The 17,384-nt window shown below is 40.2% G+C and overlaps 1 protein-coding gene across 1 annotated transcript in view; it reads left to right on the top strand.

The window, feature by feature from the left end:
* Positions 1–14,716, top strand: part of samd10b (sterile alpha motif domain containing 10b) — a 43,846-nt gene extending 29,130 nt beyond the window's left edge. The window contains exons 3-5 of the mRNA XM_046398115.1: positions 815–983; positions 6,197–6,337; positions 12,425–14,716. Coding sequence (XP_046254071.1) covers positions 815–983; positions 6,197–6,337; positions 12,425–12,447 — 333 coding nt within the window. The 3' untranslated portion in view covers positions 12,448–14,716. The remainder of the gene's footprint in view (positions 1–814; positions 984–6,196; positions 6,338–12,424) is intronic.
* Positions 14,717–17,384: the final 2,668 nt, after the last annotated feature.

Here is a 17,384-nt window from a genome sequence, read left to right as displayed (position 1 = left end):
CTGACTGCATAACGAATGTACTGCTGTCAAGAAAACTTTACATTTGGAAAAAGACCATACTAGCCACAATTCTGCACAACCCATGCTGGTAGAGATATTATACTGAATGGAATTTATTATATCAAGACACATGTGTCACATGTGAGAAAATGTGGTCATGCAGTTGAAACAGCAGCTTTTCATTTGCCTCTTTAAATTGGAGTTGAAAGGTGAAAAAGTGCGAACTCCTTACAGTCAAAAGAACAACATCTGTTTGCCCTTCTGGTCCTACAAGCTTCCCACCCTTATGTTCGCTGTTAATTTGGGAAACATTTGAGTTCATAATGTGAATTTCATTTGTTCCACACAAGGGAAGACTATAACCTTTTCCTATTTTAAATGGTTAAAGGTAATGTAAATTCTTCACTTGTACATGTGATAAATGAATTAACACCACAGACTACACAACACTGCATAGACCCCTAATTAGCTATTTTCCATTACGTGACTTTATTTCCACCCTGCATATTTCCTAGGTATGATTCACAAGACTACCAGAAGGGATTTTGCTGCAAACTGTGGCATTAGAAGACATCATCCCTGCTAATTTCACATTAATGAGAGAATCCAGCATGTTGTATACTTAAGCAGCCTGAGCTAGAGCAGGGAGATTATTGGAAAAAAAAGAAATGCTCCATCTTGCATCATATATTACCACAAATGCATACATACACCCACTCTCACTGGCTCTGTCTTGCTAATACTGTATCTACACACACACAAACGCTGTATTGCATCGTATAAAATAAAGTTTTCTGCTTCCTGTGTGTTTCAGTTGCGCCCAGGAGAAGCCTTCACTGTGTACCACACCAGTCCTACTCTGTCCAGTCTCTCCAAACCAGTGGTGCTGTGGACCCAGCAGGATGTCTGCAAGTGGCTTAAGAAACACTGTCCTCACAACTACCTGACCTATGTAGAGGCCTTTTCCCATCACGCCATCACAGGTAGCCTACTATACACAGCACAAAGATCATTGTTTCATACTGAAACCGTGATTCTATTCTTATTTTCATCGTTGTAACTCTTAATAATGCAGAAATAAATTGTCGATGTCATTGCTTGACAGTGATATCCTCAGACCACATTCAATGACCTCTGCCTATTTTAAGAACAGCCATAAGTGAAGCGTCTATAGACTAAGACATGCAAACCAATGCCATAAAAGGCTTAACAAATGTCACGCAAGTTTTATTTTTAGGTTTGTGGTTCCAAGGCTTAGCTTTTTCAAGTGGAAACAGGTTTACACCCAAATCTCTCCAAAGGAGATTTAAAAGGCATTCATGTGAGGTAACGAAAGGAGTGCAGCCTATTTTTGGAAAAGAAAGAGAAAGCTGTAGAAAAAATGGAAATGGTCGGCTTTCGTATTTCAAGTTCAAACAACACCCCCCACCCACACACACACACACACACACACACACACACATTTATTTCTTAGCACATGCACCCAAATGCGTGCAAGTGCACAAACAACACGAACCACAACACCAGTGAACAGGTGTGCACTCACACCACACATGCCCAGCCTTGACAGACCAGACGGTCTTTTTTTCTTCTTTTTTTTTTCTTTGTTTCTCAAAGAACAGATTGCAGTTCTTTGCTGTAGGGTCAGCCACCACTCACATACATTTGCATGCACGCACACAGGGGCATACAGACACATACATCCACACTGGCTTCAGGGTTAACAATACTGCCACCGTCATTCATGGTTACAGCAGCTCTGATCTGATCATTTTTATTTATGTATTCTCAAACAGAGGAGGAGAAAGAGACAGGCTTGGATCCAGTTCCTATTATGTATTCACTTGCTGATGTCCAGCTGGATTCCATTTTGTCTGGCTTATTTGCTCCTGTGTTTTCTTGTGCTAATGTTGGGTGAATATGTCCCTTTGTTGTTGATGCATATGGTCAGTATCAAAGAATCACATCATTAAATTGTTCTGCATACGAATCCTCTGCTTTTTCATACAAAAAAACAAAACAAAACGGATGTTAGGTCTAATCAACAGTCGAGAAACAAATTTTGTTTCTGTATCATCTTAGCTCAGTGACCCTAAAGTAATTGTGTTGCTCTCATTCTCTCAATAAGGGTGCCATTACAGTGGAACAAGCTGCCTGGGGAGATGAGTGCAGCGTCTTCGGTGTCTCTTTTACATTACATTTATGATACAAATGCAACCTTCAGCACTCCTGTAGAGTATAAGTAATGGGTAAGATTATACTGACAGAAGTGTGAAGTTCAATGCTTGAAAAATGAAAATGGTGTTTATGTGATTTTGTGAAAAAAATGATCATGCATCTTGTTTTATGGATGCATTTCTCTTTTCGTCTACGTTCTGTCGACACTGATAAGAAATTGCAAGCATGCTGTAGGTCAGCAGGTTGGAAAATTTCCACTGTCAGACAGTCAATAAACTGTCACCCGCTGTCTTCGGCTTATGTGCAGATACTTTCTCATGACTGCAAGCTGTATAGATTGCTTTTACAGAGATCTGATCAAAAAAACAAGCTTGATAACTTCCACATGTGGTCTTCCTGACCGGATTGCATTCCAGCTGCTGAGACATGAACTTACACCTTGCACATATTCAGTATTCCTCATCAAGGTAATATATCACGGTGCAGGTCACACTCTTATGCCAGGTGTAAATTTTAGGTGAGACAGATATGGAGGCACATAAAGAAGTTACAGTGTATGAAGATCGTATATTGAAAAATAAATGTGACTACAGGGTTAAAGACTTACCTTATTCTTACTGTATATGCAAGCTGAAAGAAATGTAATACAGTACAGGCCTTCAGGGACAACATGGACTGGGTTGGTCTGCTATCAAAAGTTTAATCTAAAGGTTGTTCTTTCATAAGGAAGTCTTTACCTTCCTCCTCCTTGGATTGCTTCTTAGACAGTTCTAAGTGTCATTATTGTCCTAGCCAAGCCAGAACTGCTTCCCATTTGCCCACAGACATTGTTAATAAGCAATTTATTTTGAAGCCAAATTGAGAAAAGCGATCTCTATTGAAACAGCTTTTGTTTTTGTGTCTCTTTTCTCCCTTTGACAGCACTACTTTCTCTATCTGCAGGCAATTATTAGGAGCTGTATTAAGTCTGTCTGAGGGGAATTGATTTGAGCTCCATTCATCTGCTTTGTCTCATTTGTACACACACACCCATGCACACACACACACACACACACACACACATGCATACACAGATCAAGGACAGTGGTTTTTCTAGGGCGTACTGGTACTGCTGTTGGCAAGCACACACAAAAGGGCTGTAGGGGAGATGGAGCGAAGACGCTGATGAGTGTGTGTGTGTGTGTGTGTGCAAAAGAGTGTGTGTATTAAAAGATTACTGAAACTGTGCACAAAATAAATGGGAAATTATTGTTGTTGTAACCCCAAGACACCTGTGCTCACAGAAAATGTGCTGTTCCATTCTGTGCTAGAAACAGAGAGCACCTGGACCTTGAGGAAAAGTCAATAATGTCCTTTTAAACCACATGTATACACACACACACACACATCCATTAAACCACGATGAAAGCTAACTGGTTTGTCATGGTTTTGTCTCCCAGGGAGTGCAGACTTGCCCACAGTAGAGGTAGCTATTGTCTGTATTGTTGCAGCCCATCTGGTTGTAAGGCAATGTCTGGCTGACAGTTCAGTTCTGTCCTCATTTGGCTTGCCATAGCCCCTTTAGAGCTATGTATCATATCTCAAAGAGCTGGGATGGAAAACAAAAATCATGATTACTGCTGCTTCCTGATACAATGTTGAGTAGTCTCTACAAAGTATGAATAACTTAACTTTAACAATGCTTTGTGAACAAAAATTGTCTTCCATGTTGGGGCCTTGTAGACTCTCATGATAACCAAAAATTTTCTTTGAGTGATCCAATTCAAAATTGAATTTTCTAAAAATTAGAAATGTTCCCTTTTTTTTTTTTTTTGAGCTGAATTTCATTTCAGCTTACCTCCAGAGGGTACTTATAGCAGTGGAACAGAAACACGGATGAGGAAAATGAAGATTGGAAAAGGCTGAGATGCAGATTGATTTGTGAGAGCGTGTGGATCAGCAGGAGAGTCAACTGAGTCGTACATTTTTCTGTCAGTTTATGTGTCCCTCTGTAAGCCCAGGCACAATAAACTGGTGATGAACCTGGTTCCTTTCAGGAATATAAAAGTATGAAGGGGCCAGTATGCGTTATTAGTGCATGATGATTGGTTGAAGAGCTTCCCCTACAGTCTCATGATATCAGAATGAAGTCGGGTTGCGTCCCACGTTTTCTGTAACTTTCCAAAAACCCAACATTCACACTCACATCATGCAGCAATTAGCCAGGTGTGTGGCATGGGGAGGATTGCCCAACCTGGCTATTTCCTGTGGCTGAGTTTTATTAGAGGGTTTGGCAGTTAACCCTGGGGACATACACATTTAACATGCCATTGCCTACAGTAAACAGCTTTTACAACCAAGCTGCACCCACACAAACATCAAGGCAATATGAGACATTCCTTTGTAGTAATACACACACACACACACGTTACTGTGCATAGGGGAGCTATGTCCTTCGAAGGTGCAGAAAGAGGAGGAATCCATCATACCTGCAGCAGCCCTGTGCGATGCCCAGATCATAATTAGCCTTATTACTCATGCTGCTCACTCTTCATTTCGTTCAGTTCACTTCCCATTTACTTTGCTGTAGACATCAGTACCCTCTCCTTATTGTCCGTCCTTCTGTTTCTGTACTGTATCTGTGCATTATGAATGTACTGAAATGGAAAAAGTCCTCCAGGTTATGTGTGCAGGCATACTTAATACACTAGTAAATAGTATCTTTCTCTCAGTCTCAATGTCTCACACACGTTTTCACACACAACCATACACACAGATTCAAAATGTAGATGATGGAACACAATCATTAAACCACATTTGTTGTTCCAAAATTTATCCACAGGTGTTATACGCATGTCTGTTTGAAGAGTGCAAGAGAAGAACAGGAAGCAGAGAACATGGCAAACAAGAACAAAATGAAAAAAAAATAATGATGAAAGGAGAATTAGAGTCCGTTGTCCTTTGTCCCATCTCTGAGCCCATGAAATATAAATATCCTTTATAGATAGTCGCAAGCTATATTTCATAACCAGGCCATATGGGCCAAAGAACAGATCTATGTGTGTAACAGTGTGATATACTGTGGGTCTGTTGTGATCCTCAGTGGACTGAGGCCTTAGCAAGTTGCCTCTAAAACTATCTGTAAAAACTATTGTGACATTCCTCTAAGCTACAGCATTTACAGCATCCTAACCACAGCAACAAAGCTGTGTAGCAATGGCACAGCATCAGCTGATGTTCCGCAGAACTGATACATGCCGTTTGACCAGTCGAGGGTGGGGTGAAAATCCTACCGTCACAGAGAGAGACAAGATATTTGTTTTAAAACATTTTCAGATGGTCTCTCCTGACTCTCATTCAAAGTGTTACAATGTGCTAAACACTGTGTGAAGAGTTTAAGCATTTTTAAGCAGTTTAAACATTAATGCACCTATTTGCACAGAAAATGCCAAACATACAGTTGCAAACGTATTCTCCACACATGTAATAGATAAGCCCCTTACATTCGTACAAAATGTCTAATTAAAGTATCCCTGTGAAGTGGGCTTGAGGTATGTCAGAAATCTACATGCACATGGGAAGAATATTAAAAAGGGCTATGTTTGGGAGTAGAGCTTTCACAATTGTTCAAGCAAAAATGTCAAACATTTGTTGGTTCCAGCCTCTTAAATATAAGGATTTTCTGCTTTTCTTTCTCCTTTATGATAGTAAATGAAGAGTCTCTGGGTTTTGGACTTTGGGAGTTTAATCTACTGTATCTGTATCTGGATTTTAGGTTAACTCCCCGAGGGAAATTTAATCCTGTATTCAGTGTATGCAGAGAATAAAAGGGATTTTGCCTATTGTTGGCTTGTGGCTGTTCATAGAAAGTAACTCTTAAAGCAGTTATTATTCATTGAATTGACTGAAATGACAAATATGGGCTTACATGGGCTTGATGAAATTAGAAATTAGCTCTGGTGGTAATAATAATTGTGTGGAAAAAATTCTGTTTCTCTAAATTAGCTGAGAAACTTCCTCCATGTACTCCTTCCGGCAGGGCGGGCGTTGCTGCGTTTGAACGGGGAGAAGCTGGAAAGGATGGGAATCGTCCAGGAAACGCTGCGGCAGGAGGTCCTCCAGCAAGTCCTCCAGCTGCAGGTTAGAGAGGAGGTCCGCAACCTGCAGCTCCTTAGTAGAAGTAAGTAACAAGATGGCGCACGTGAGCAACCATGTTTGTTTGTATTTCTGTGAGTAATTGAGTTTTTGTAAGGGGGGGAAGAAAAGAAACTGACAAACAAGTGGAGACCAGTTGGATTTGGCTAAATTGGAAGGAGGCAGTCTGAGACCATGCATGCCTGCTGTGACATATGTGGAGTTTGGCAATGAACTGCAATTGTTTGTGGCTGTGTGCGGTTTTATGGATGGCAGCTCTTGATTTGTTCCCTGTGAATGATGACTTCAGTAAACACTTTTATTATCCAGCCATCAATAATGTGGTTGAGTCCATCACTGCTTACCTGGATTCAGCGGTTTGATGTGACTTCTCCCAAGCCTGTTTTAAATGTTAGTGATTGTTGCAGATGATTGTTTTCTGTGTTCATTGACGGCTACAAGTCTTTAAAGTGAAATGTCCAAAGAAGAGCCCTGTAGTTACATAGGTACCCGCCAGTCAGAAGAAAAGTCCCCCATGTTCACGTTTTGCGAATGCACTGAGCACCTTCTGGCTATTTCACTCCTTTGTTTTCCTTTGTGCATGATAATCATTTCGGCATTTCAGTCGTTAATGTGGTGTCTAGTAACTCAGTACTCAAAGAAGGCGCAAAAAAAATGTCTGGAGGTTTCAACTGTTCGCTTATCATTCGTGTTGCAAACTGAAGAGCAGAACCTTTCCTGCAAAAATAATACTAAAAAACTAAACTGTCACCGTTTGCTCAAAATGTTCCAATCTTCTCTGGGATTAGTGGGTCTGACCAAATAAGAATATTGTGTTAGCTCAGGCAGAGCAATAAAGCTGTTATGCCATCAACTGATCATTAGGAGCTGATGTTGGAAGGGCTCTTACAATCAGCAGCAGCATTCTAACAAGTACATGAAGTGGTCTTTGCAATCTGACAAACTCACACTCTCACTTTCTGATCATCATTCAAGTTGCTGATGCTATTACTGCTTTTTCCCCCTCCGTTTTCCTACTCACTGCAGTCTGCTTTGAGGTAAGTGCTCGACAACAATATATAAATAACTCGGGGTTTGATGCCCATTTTAATCTCTCGTTTGGTCCACCTTTGGGACCTGAAAGTGTTTTTGTAGACACAACATCAACTGTGTATCTGAGCCACAGATTTTATGGGAGCTCCACAATCCCACAGCAATATGAAAAGAGTGTGAGTGAGAGAGACAGAGTGTGTGTGCGTGGAGACAGAAAGAGATAGACGTGATATAAAAGATAAGGATACTGCAACCCTGTGATCTACAGAGACTGAGCAAGTCATATATACGGGCTCCTGACCGTGAGATAGCATTTGAAAATCTAATCAGTTTATCTGAAGTTATTGAAGGGCACAATCTAAAATAGTTTAAACAAAGTATTTCCAAAAAATGTTGAGGAAAAGAAAGTATGGGCACCACAGACGAAACAATCCTTCCTTTGAGTTGGTGATGGTACCGAGGCTCAGCACTGCTAGGCAACAAGTCAACTGAATATCTCTGCTTGAACTGCCTTTGTAGAATATCTTTTGGCTTTTATGAATTTTCACAAGAAACATAATGAGGGTGGAATGGGGACGTATGCAACAAAGGGTGCCTGACCAGACTCGAACCAGATATGTCACAGCAAATCACCAGGACACCCAAACTCCTCTCTTACTATTTTAGCTCATTCCTCTTAGACATTTAGTGAACGCCAATCAAGCGTGTTGAATCAAATTAAATCGAATTAAATTTAAAAGATGAGATGCAATTGACTGATTGAGGAGAAAGAATTAAATTGCTGTTGAACACTTCTATTAATAGAGCAATGCAAATGCAATTTGCCAGTTCAGCAGGCTCTGACTCGAAGCTATAAGGGCAAGCTAATTTGGTAGCCTCATAAAACACCTGAGGTTCACAGGGCTGGAGAGCATTCAGAGGTGATAAAGGTAGGAAGGGATAGGAAGTGTCTGAAGGGCTGATAATGGGGTTGGTCCAATGCTGCAACGTGGCAGAGGTGAAGAAGGTCTGAGAGTGGACTGAACCATTAAAAAAAGCAGCTTACTATAAAATGTCGGATCTGTCATTATCTACAGCATGACAACTGATGCCTCAGCAAAGTTCAACCAGCAAGCTAACTCATTTCTCTGCATCTCACTCTTGAAAACAACTTAAATGAATATGATCTATTCAGAAATAATATTAAGATTAAGCATCAACTTTCTCTAAACAACTTATGCAGTATGCAAGTGACTTTAGTCAACCTTATTTGTGCCTTTAGAAATGGCAGAGTCAGTCAGTTCGTCAATCCACCTTTTTGATCCAGACTAAAATTTCTTGACAACTATTTGAAAGAATGCCATGAAATAAATATTGTACACTTATTCATGGTCTCCAGAGGATGAAGCCTATTGACTTTTGTGATCCTACAGCTAGAGCCATCATGAGGTTGACCCTTTTTTTTCCCCAAAGAAATAAAGAAAAGCTTTGACACCTGTTCGATGGATTACCATTAAAATTTGGTAGAAAAGGTGCTCACGTTGAGACCGGCAAACAGTAGGTGTTGGAGTGTGTGGAGAAGAAATTATGGAAGAATGGAAGAATCAGAGAAAGAAACAGAGTTGCTAATGCACCTGCAGAATTTGATCTCAAATTTATTTTCAAGGCTGCTTTGACTCACACTGTAGTCCACTCAACCAAACAACTGTCCAGCTATTCTTCCTGAGCAATCCTTCTGATACGTTTACAATTCAGTTGATTTAGTGAAGCCTCATGTCATGCCACCTGTCAGGTCTGATTCATCTCCACAGGATTTACCAAAAATTAAATATTGATCTCACAGTAACTGTTGAAAAGAGGATGAAAATACAAATAAGCGAAAGTGATGTGAGTTTCTCTCTGATCTGAGCCATGATAGAGCAGCTTAACACAAGACTCTCATGTTCTTCACATCACCACTTTGTAAAATGCTCTCAGTTCAGAGATTTCTTAAGCTTTTACAAGCAAAAGGTGCTCTCAAAGTTCATTTAAGAATAGCATACTGTATGTGAGACAAAATTAAGGTGGCAAATAATGAAAAGAGCACAATAACACCTGAAGGATAAGGTTTGAAAATGGACACAGAAGAAAAGCGACAGAGCAATAAAAAAAGAGAAGACACAGAGAAGCCAATGGATGTGAAACATTTAAAAGATGGAGAAAAAGACTAAAAGAGTAAAGAGGTTAATATAGGAACATGGACAGTGAAAGAAAGCTTGATCTGATAGCGCTTTCATTCCCTGGCTGTAGGGCACTTTTTTCTGTCCCAATCTGCCTGCAGCAGGCTCATGTGCATATAATATCATTTCACATTCAACATGGAATCACATTATAATATCATTTCACATTCAACATGGAATCACATTACTTCTATTGCAAATTATTGCTGAAAATGGTCTTCAAAGGCTAAAATGAGAGTATGAATTCAAAAAACAGGACGCGTCTGAAAGATGTAGTGATATATTTTGTTTCAGGGAGCCCATAGAAAATGTGGAAAGGTGTATTTATAGCCTCCATGTTTTACTGGTGTTTTCATTTGTAAATGGAATGATTTCAGGAGAAGGATTTAACAACAGAACTACATTTCTATGAAAGGGACCACTGATTTTAGATATAAAGGTCAGCTTGCTCATCACATCAGAGGACTACTCTGCCTGTCGAAACAGATTTATAATTACTAACATGACTCTGAAAGGAGCTTTTTAAAGTATGAACAAGTAGCCCTGAGGTTACCAGGGTTTTCTTGAATTGTGCTTGAGACTTCAAATATTTGACAGAAAAACAGCATTGTAAACTGAAGGTGTGGATATGGAAAGATATCTTTGCCTCTGCTGCACCATCCTTGTAACACATCTCTCACAAGTCCCTCTTAATGGAAGTGCTACACTAATTTCCTGGCATGATCCTTTAAGAGTAAATTAAATTGGTTTATGTTCTCTGTAACAGATCATGTTTTAGGTTAGTTTTAAGCTAATTAAAAAAACCAAACCAAAACAAAACAAAAACTTTAATTGAGACCCAAAGTATTTTGGGTCTCAATTTTTGGTGACCAGCGTAATTTGGCCAAACCATGGCCACGTACCTGTGGTGAAGTTTTCATATACACATGCTGGAATGCATTTTCACTGACAAACTTTTGGGATACAACTCCAACAAACTTTCAAAAGCCACTTTTCAATTCCCCTGAGGTCGGTGAACGTCAAAACATGTATTTTGGGTTAATATTATTCTAAACTTGGGGCAAAGTTTCAGGTCATGGTTTAAGTTTTTAAACTGTTGAAAAATAATGCAGTGTGGAAATTCAAAGCAGAGCCTCTAGGTTGAATGCTAATGTGCATATAGGTCCATCCAGCACTTCAACCTTCACTGCTGCACTTTGCATTCTGTTGTTCATGTTTCCTCTTGTACCTAACCCTTTCAAGTTAGGGAAAGCTGTTCCCGTTTGTGCATCAATCTTGTATTTGTACTTTTTAGACAGCATTTCATGTATTTTCGGGAGACTAGGCTGTGTTCTATCAGTCAGCCAGTGAAAGGAAAGGATGATGTCTTCCACAGCCCAGAGTCACAGCTCTCTCAGGGTAGTGTGAACGATGCAGGGGTTGCTGTAACATCTGGAAAGCTTTGGGAGGGAGGATTCATATCAGAGCCCAGTGGGGGATCTGCCCTCTTTCGTCTTCTGGTTGTTGGTATATCTTTATAATAAACTGCCAATCCCTCCTTGCTTCTCAACACATCAAATTTTCATCAGAGTCGGTCTATGCCTTTGTGTGGAGCCATCTGCCATGTTTCAGATTCTCACCGGTAATTGGCTGAAACAAGATGACGTTGTTAATAATCCCAGTGCAAGCCTCGACTCCCCTCAACCGCCTCAAAAGATATGTTGTTGGCAGCACCTTGGTTTCTGTGGGAGACTGTCTTGCAAACCTTGTTCCTCTGAAACGCTCCTGTGATGTTGCTCATCCATGCAGAGCTTTTCTCAGACCTCCATGTGGCGTCTGCCAGCTGAACTGCAGCACTGAATTAGAATATGAATGAAACTCTGAGCGTGACAGACAGACAGAAAGAAGGAACATGTCAGCTCTCCTCAGCAGAAATTTTGCCCAGTTGCTTTTCATGCCCTCCTCTTCCCCTGTGCCTCTCCTCCTCCTTTGCCGCACCTTGGTTCTGACGACTCCATTGGGAGCCCATTTAAAAGGATTTCTATCAGAGAAGCGATTTTCTGTGTGTGTGTGTGTGTGTGTACAAGCCTCAAATCTTAAAATGCCTCTCCATCCCTCTGTATCTTTCTCACTCTCTCCATCATTTCCTGGTTCAGGTTCACTCCAGTGCCACATTACATCTGTCTGTGTCTAGAGACAGGTGGCGTGTCTTCCTCGGCCGTCAAGAGAAAGGGGGGCTTAGAGTTGAAATGCCAGCAGTCTGGGAAAGGAAAGTCCGCCTTCCCACTCGGTGTCATTTGAGGATGGAACGAACTGGCTAGTTGTCAGGGAAACCACCTGGTCGCATCTGTTGTTCCTAGAGAGAGAGAGAAAAAGAGATAATGACATTGAGGAAAAAAGGCTTGTTATTACTTGATAAGTTAAATGTCATAATTTCTTCCACTGCCATGAAGCTATATCAAACGTTAACTAAGAGCGTACATTGAAACAGCACACTATAACGTGGTACAAGTCAAGCTGTACACCTGCAGTTGATCATTAAACGTGAACATTTTTTCATGTTTTTATTGCATACGTCACTATTTTAGCCTTTACCTGCATCAGCGATGCCTGCCATGTAAGTTATTTGATAATTCAGTAGGTTCTAGGGCAGTAAGGTTTAACATACAGATTCAGGAGGGTTATGAGCCCCATACTTTTGAAAAGGCTTTTAGATGCGACCGATGCTTTTCCAGGGCAAGAGAATAACAACTTTGTGTCGCATTAACAGAGACAGGCTTGTAGTAGAACTTGATATTAGAGAGTGCTGTTTCTGCTCTGTAACCTTTGCTGTTTCTATCCATGTGAATCCTAATAATGTGCCTCGCCCCTTCTCCCCCTTCTCTCTCCTTCTCTCTCTGCAGCCTCCTTTGGAAACTTCTCGTAGCTCGTCCCTGGATCCATTTGGCAGCCCTTTCCCTTATCCCCTGTCACAATACATCTCCAGGAGCCATGGAAGAGCTGCTGTCTTCAGATATGTGAGCGGAGAATCAATGAGTGAAAGGGGAAAGGACAAGTCTATAGACTACATGCCAACCAGTCTGGAGGATTCTCATTCAACTCAGCCAATCTGGTTTACAGACACTGAGACAGAGACAAAGCCCCGCTCAAGGCAGGGGTACCCACTGTAACATAGTGATAAGATGTAAGATTCACAAAACAAGTGGTGACGTAGGCCTGTCATTGGTATATGCTTGATCACAGCAAATCTCCTTTTGGTTTTCCGTCTCATTTGGATTGGAACAGTTTTGACAGAATCTTGGTGAATCACCACATTTGGGTTTATTTTTGCTCTACATGTTACCAGTTTTTTTGTCTCACAGTCTTTCCTCTTCCTTCTGGTGAAGGTCACAACATGAATAACACAGACACAGCTTCACATCACCCTAACCTTTGAACCCAGCGATGCTGAAAATGTGGCGGAAACATACATAGTGAAAGAAAACTTGGTCTGACAACACCTCCATTGGGCCACTGGATATAAAGTGGAAACTCCTGGTCAATCGCCATCCATGTAATGCTACAACGCTGAGCCTGCTCAGCGATTTAAAGCTGGTCTTAAATGTCCTTGACTGCAACGAAAACAATTCTCGAACAATTCTTCACCCACAGGTCACACGGCATTTTCCTCTCAGGACTTTAATTTTGGAATTGTAGGTTTGAAGCATCGACGAGAACACGTCAAACTGAATGTCATTCCAACAGTCAGTCTTTCCGTATTGTGACTGATCTGCTGTATGTCAGTGAGAAATTAGAAAAATATATCCACAGTATGGGCATTGTAGAATAATTGTAAATTTGGGATTACTGTAACAGTACCTTAGTCTTTTGCTAATGGAGTGGATCTGAGGACGTTAACGTGATAATCACTGACTGTCTGTGCTTTATAAAGCAATATTTTAAATGACGAAAGGCGGGGAGGAGTAGCAGCACTATATGAGATAAATATTTAGAAATCTTTTTTATTGAGCTGGAATGCGAGTATGAGTGACTGCTGAGGGAAACATACATTCTGCCACAGCTACAGTAGCAGCATTTGTCGGCCTCGTAGCTTGTCCTTTGTGTGTGCTAATGTATACCGTATGTCATCTCTTGTAACACTGATGCTAAGAAAAAGGGACAAGTCACTGTTGTATCCTGCCTGCTTTCTGTCCCGGGTGTGACACTGTGATTTCAAATGCTCAGAAATCGAGACACTATGACAGCTACCTGGATGCAAGATTCCCAGTGTGACTGAAGTGAGCACCTTTGAAGTCACTCGAGGCAGCGGCTGACAGCTATGTATGATGATGATGTTTAAGTCGCATAAATAAATAAAACTACATAAATAAATGAACTTAAAACAAACAAAATCAGGTGGAGGGGAAGAAATCTTGGGGTAACATAAGTAATTGACTGTTAAAAGTGAGAAAACATGCTGTATTATTTTTAGAATACCTGATGTACCGCAAATATTGACACTTTTGGCTTACTTTGTGAGTTGGTTGATGATTTGTTTGAAATTCAAAAAGGAAAAATGAAGTGTGTTACAGATATATGAAAGGGTGTGGTATGGAATGTGATGAAAGCTGTCTTTTTAGAATAAACTAACTGAGATCGTTGCTCCTGATTTCCACATTGTGTTACCATAATGTTTAGAATTGTTTTTATTCTTGGGTTTTTATTGAGCCAGGTTAGCAGACACTGAAACACACTGAAGATAAAAACGGCCCTAGTTTATCTTGTGTCAAGGTACTGTGGAAGATTTTTTTTCCCCTATATGGAGCGACATTTTTTCCAAATGTATGACATATTTTTATGCTGGCAGTTTTACCATGATCAAATTAATTTTATTGTAAGAGCAGGACCTTGAAAATGAAAATTCAAAATGACCAAGTCTTTGTGGGGAAGGAAAGTTGGTTTGTCAATTCAAAAATATTACACCAAAATAAATCAAGCATTGGACAATCCTGAAATAAATAAAACATTGCATGCATTGACACACTAAAGGATAAAATGTGTGTTATAGAACTTGTTAATGTTTCCATACCCTTTTTGTCAAAGAACCATTCATTTCTTTCTCTGCTCATTTAGTGGAATTTAAAAAATCCCACAAATGTAGAAATAAAAGGTTCTGCTTCTATTTTAACATTTAGAAACACTACAAAATTGTTCTTTCACCGTGTTTTTTTATTTCTCCTTTTTTTTACACACACACACACAGATGCACCAAACTACTTCCATTTTTTTCTTTTAAAAAAGTTATTAACCTAACGTTCATTCCTCACATCCCAGAAGTGCCCCCAGATATCCTATTCTGGACGAATCCAAGAAATGACGCACAGCACTTTTGCTCTTTTATTTTTCCTTCTTTGCCACCTTCACTCTGCTATTTGTTTCTGGCTTCATTTGCTCTTTCCCCCCCATAATTCATTCATTCATTCATCAATTATTAGCTTAAATAGCACATAGCTGTTTCCATGTTCCCACAAGAAAGAAAGAAAGAATTCTTAATAGAAAGTACTTGAGCTTGTTAACTCACTGAAGCTGAATAAAAAATGATGGATTATAAGGACTGAGCATTATATTTGGTATCAAGTGAACACGTCTCAATGTTGCACCTGCTCTCTAACCTGTAAACCAGGGTCTACGGGTAACAACTCTGTATTCAAAACAGTGCCGTCTGTCTGAAGAGACACACGTACTTGGTCTGTCTGTAGCTCACACACACACACACACACACTCCAATTAATGAGGGACATGAAGCATCTCACCGGTTGGTAACAAGGCACATGTATGATAAACAGATTCAGCGAACAGTGGCTTTCTCAACCCTGTATAAATCCATGGAGCAGATGGTTGGATGGTGGAGTTAATTGGTTACAGTTTATTATTAGGTGTCTTTTCCTTTATGAAAGCTTGTCTTTCATCATTATTCTCTCAACCACCCGAACGCTGAGACTCTCCATTCAGCTTGTTTATCGTTATCTGCTTGTGGCTTTGATCAGCTGGATCTCAGTCCTCTGACAGCACTGAAATAGAATAAGAAACACTCTGTCCTCACTCATCAGCCTCTGCTGAGGAGCCCTTAAGCAGCTGCTCCAGTGGAGTTGCCCAATGGCATAAACAGCTGAAGACTGTAGTTTTTCTGGCTAGCACCCAAGTGTTAATATTCAGCATGCTACTACAAAGCAAGCCACTGTGGAAAATGTGTATGTGTGCTCCATCAATCTTCACTGGAGAGGTCAAAAGATAAATAACACAATCAAATGCTGGATGGACTCATCAAGAGCCTTTTAGGGCACAGACCACTCCACCTGGCCAATTTCAAAAAACCATTAGGTAGCCTTTTGCTCGCTCAGCAGAGGGGGAGTAGTAACATAAATCACGGTCACGGTAAAAGGATTAATCACGGGTCAAACAAGGCCCCATGTGAACTATTCATCAGCAGCCATTAAAGAGGGCCAAAGGAAGATCTAACAGGTGGACACACCATGCAGGAGAACGGCAGCTGTCACTCATTCGAGAGTGAAACACCCCTCAGACTCGGTGTGTTGTGAACCAGCTGATCATCCCCTCAAATATACTGAGATACATGGCATTGCCATGTAAATCAACTACATCTTTAGAAGTGACAAAGATTCTACAAGTTTCCATATCGTTTAAGAGCAGCTCGTAATCACAACACAGCACTGCCCCCTAGTGGAGGATTACTGGAGACGACCCATGTCATGTCGTTAAAAATTGAGAAAAGTTGCAGCAATAAAAAAACAGGAATTTAATATATTGTTGCAAAATAAGAAAAAGTGGAATTATAGATTTTTCTAAGACAGTAAACTAAGATATGGCATAGCAGCGTGCTTAAACACTGAACTGTATATATATTTTATTATCTTTGTGAGTTGTGCATCAATGCTTGTTCATATGAATATCATAAGAAAACACAGGTCTTGTCATCATTGCGTTAAAGTATAAAAACACATTTTTAATTTAAAAAGTGATACTCACCAAACAAAAACACATTTTAAGGTTTTTAAACACCTGATACTGTTGGCATCACACGTACATCACAATACCGTCGGTCCAAAAATGAGACTCTCCTGCCCTCCACTGGCAATTCTGAACACATTTCTTACACGTACATTACATCATGGTCATGGATGATTTCAACTAATAGGAAATATTAGGTCATGGTGACTGGCACCAATCAAAGACTAAGAGAGACCTTCTGTTGTTTTACTGAAACCCAGTGAGGTGGTGGTGATGGTGCCTACCATGAACGATTCACTTAATGAGCTGTGATGTGACTTCACACAAAATGTCCAACATTTATGATCAGCTCATTTCAAATGTGGAGGTGGAGGTGGAGTGTGTACATTGTCTGTAATCAACTTGCAGCTACAACATTTGAAAATCCAACATCATACAAACTGTAGGTGTGTGTATTATTGAGCTGCTATTGACATAAATAGGATTAATGTCTTATGCCTAAATATTGACCTTGAATTTTGGAATTGTATGCCTAGAGCAGAATATTACAAAAGCCTGGTTTTATATGTAATACTGAAGAAATTCATTTTCCCATGAGCATGAAACTGGTGGAGCTTTTCACTTTAAACTCAGTAGGTTTTAACAAATTTGGGGCATATTTGCAGTTCCAGTGGTTTTTGGAGACAGCTACTTGCCGTGACTGACTAAAGCAGTGGCCTATACAGAAAGACAATAACAAAGAATAGCCTACCACAGAATGGACTATAATAATTTTCCCTGTCTGATTTGGAAGAGCTGCTGTGGGCTGAAGGACGCACGGGGGAGATCATTTAGCGGCAACTAGATTAAAAATAC

This window comes from Scatophagus argus, chromosome 8 (assembly GCF_020382885.2).
Source record: "Scatophagus argus isolate fScaArg1 chromosome 8, fScaArg1.pri, whole genome shotgun sequence".
Taxonomy (NCBI): Eukaryota; Metazoa; Chordata; class Actinopteri; family Scatophagidae; genus Scatophagus; species Scatophagus argus.
The sequence above is the reverse complement of the archived record's forward strand: the minus strand, read 5'-3'. Positions and strand labels throughout refer to the sequence as shown.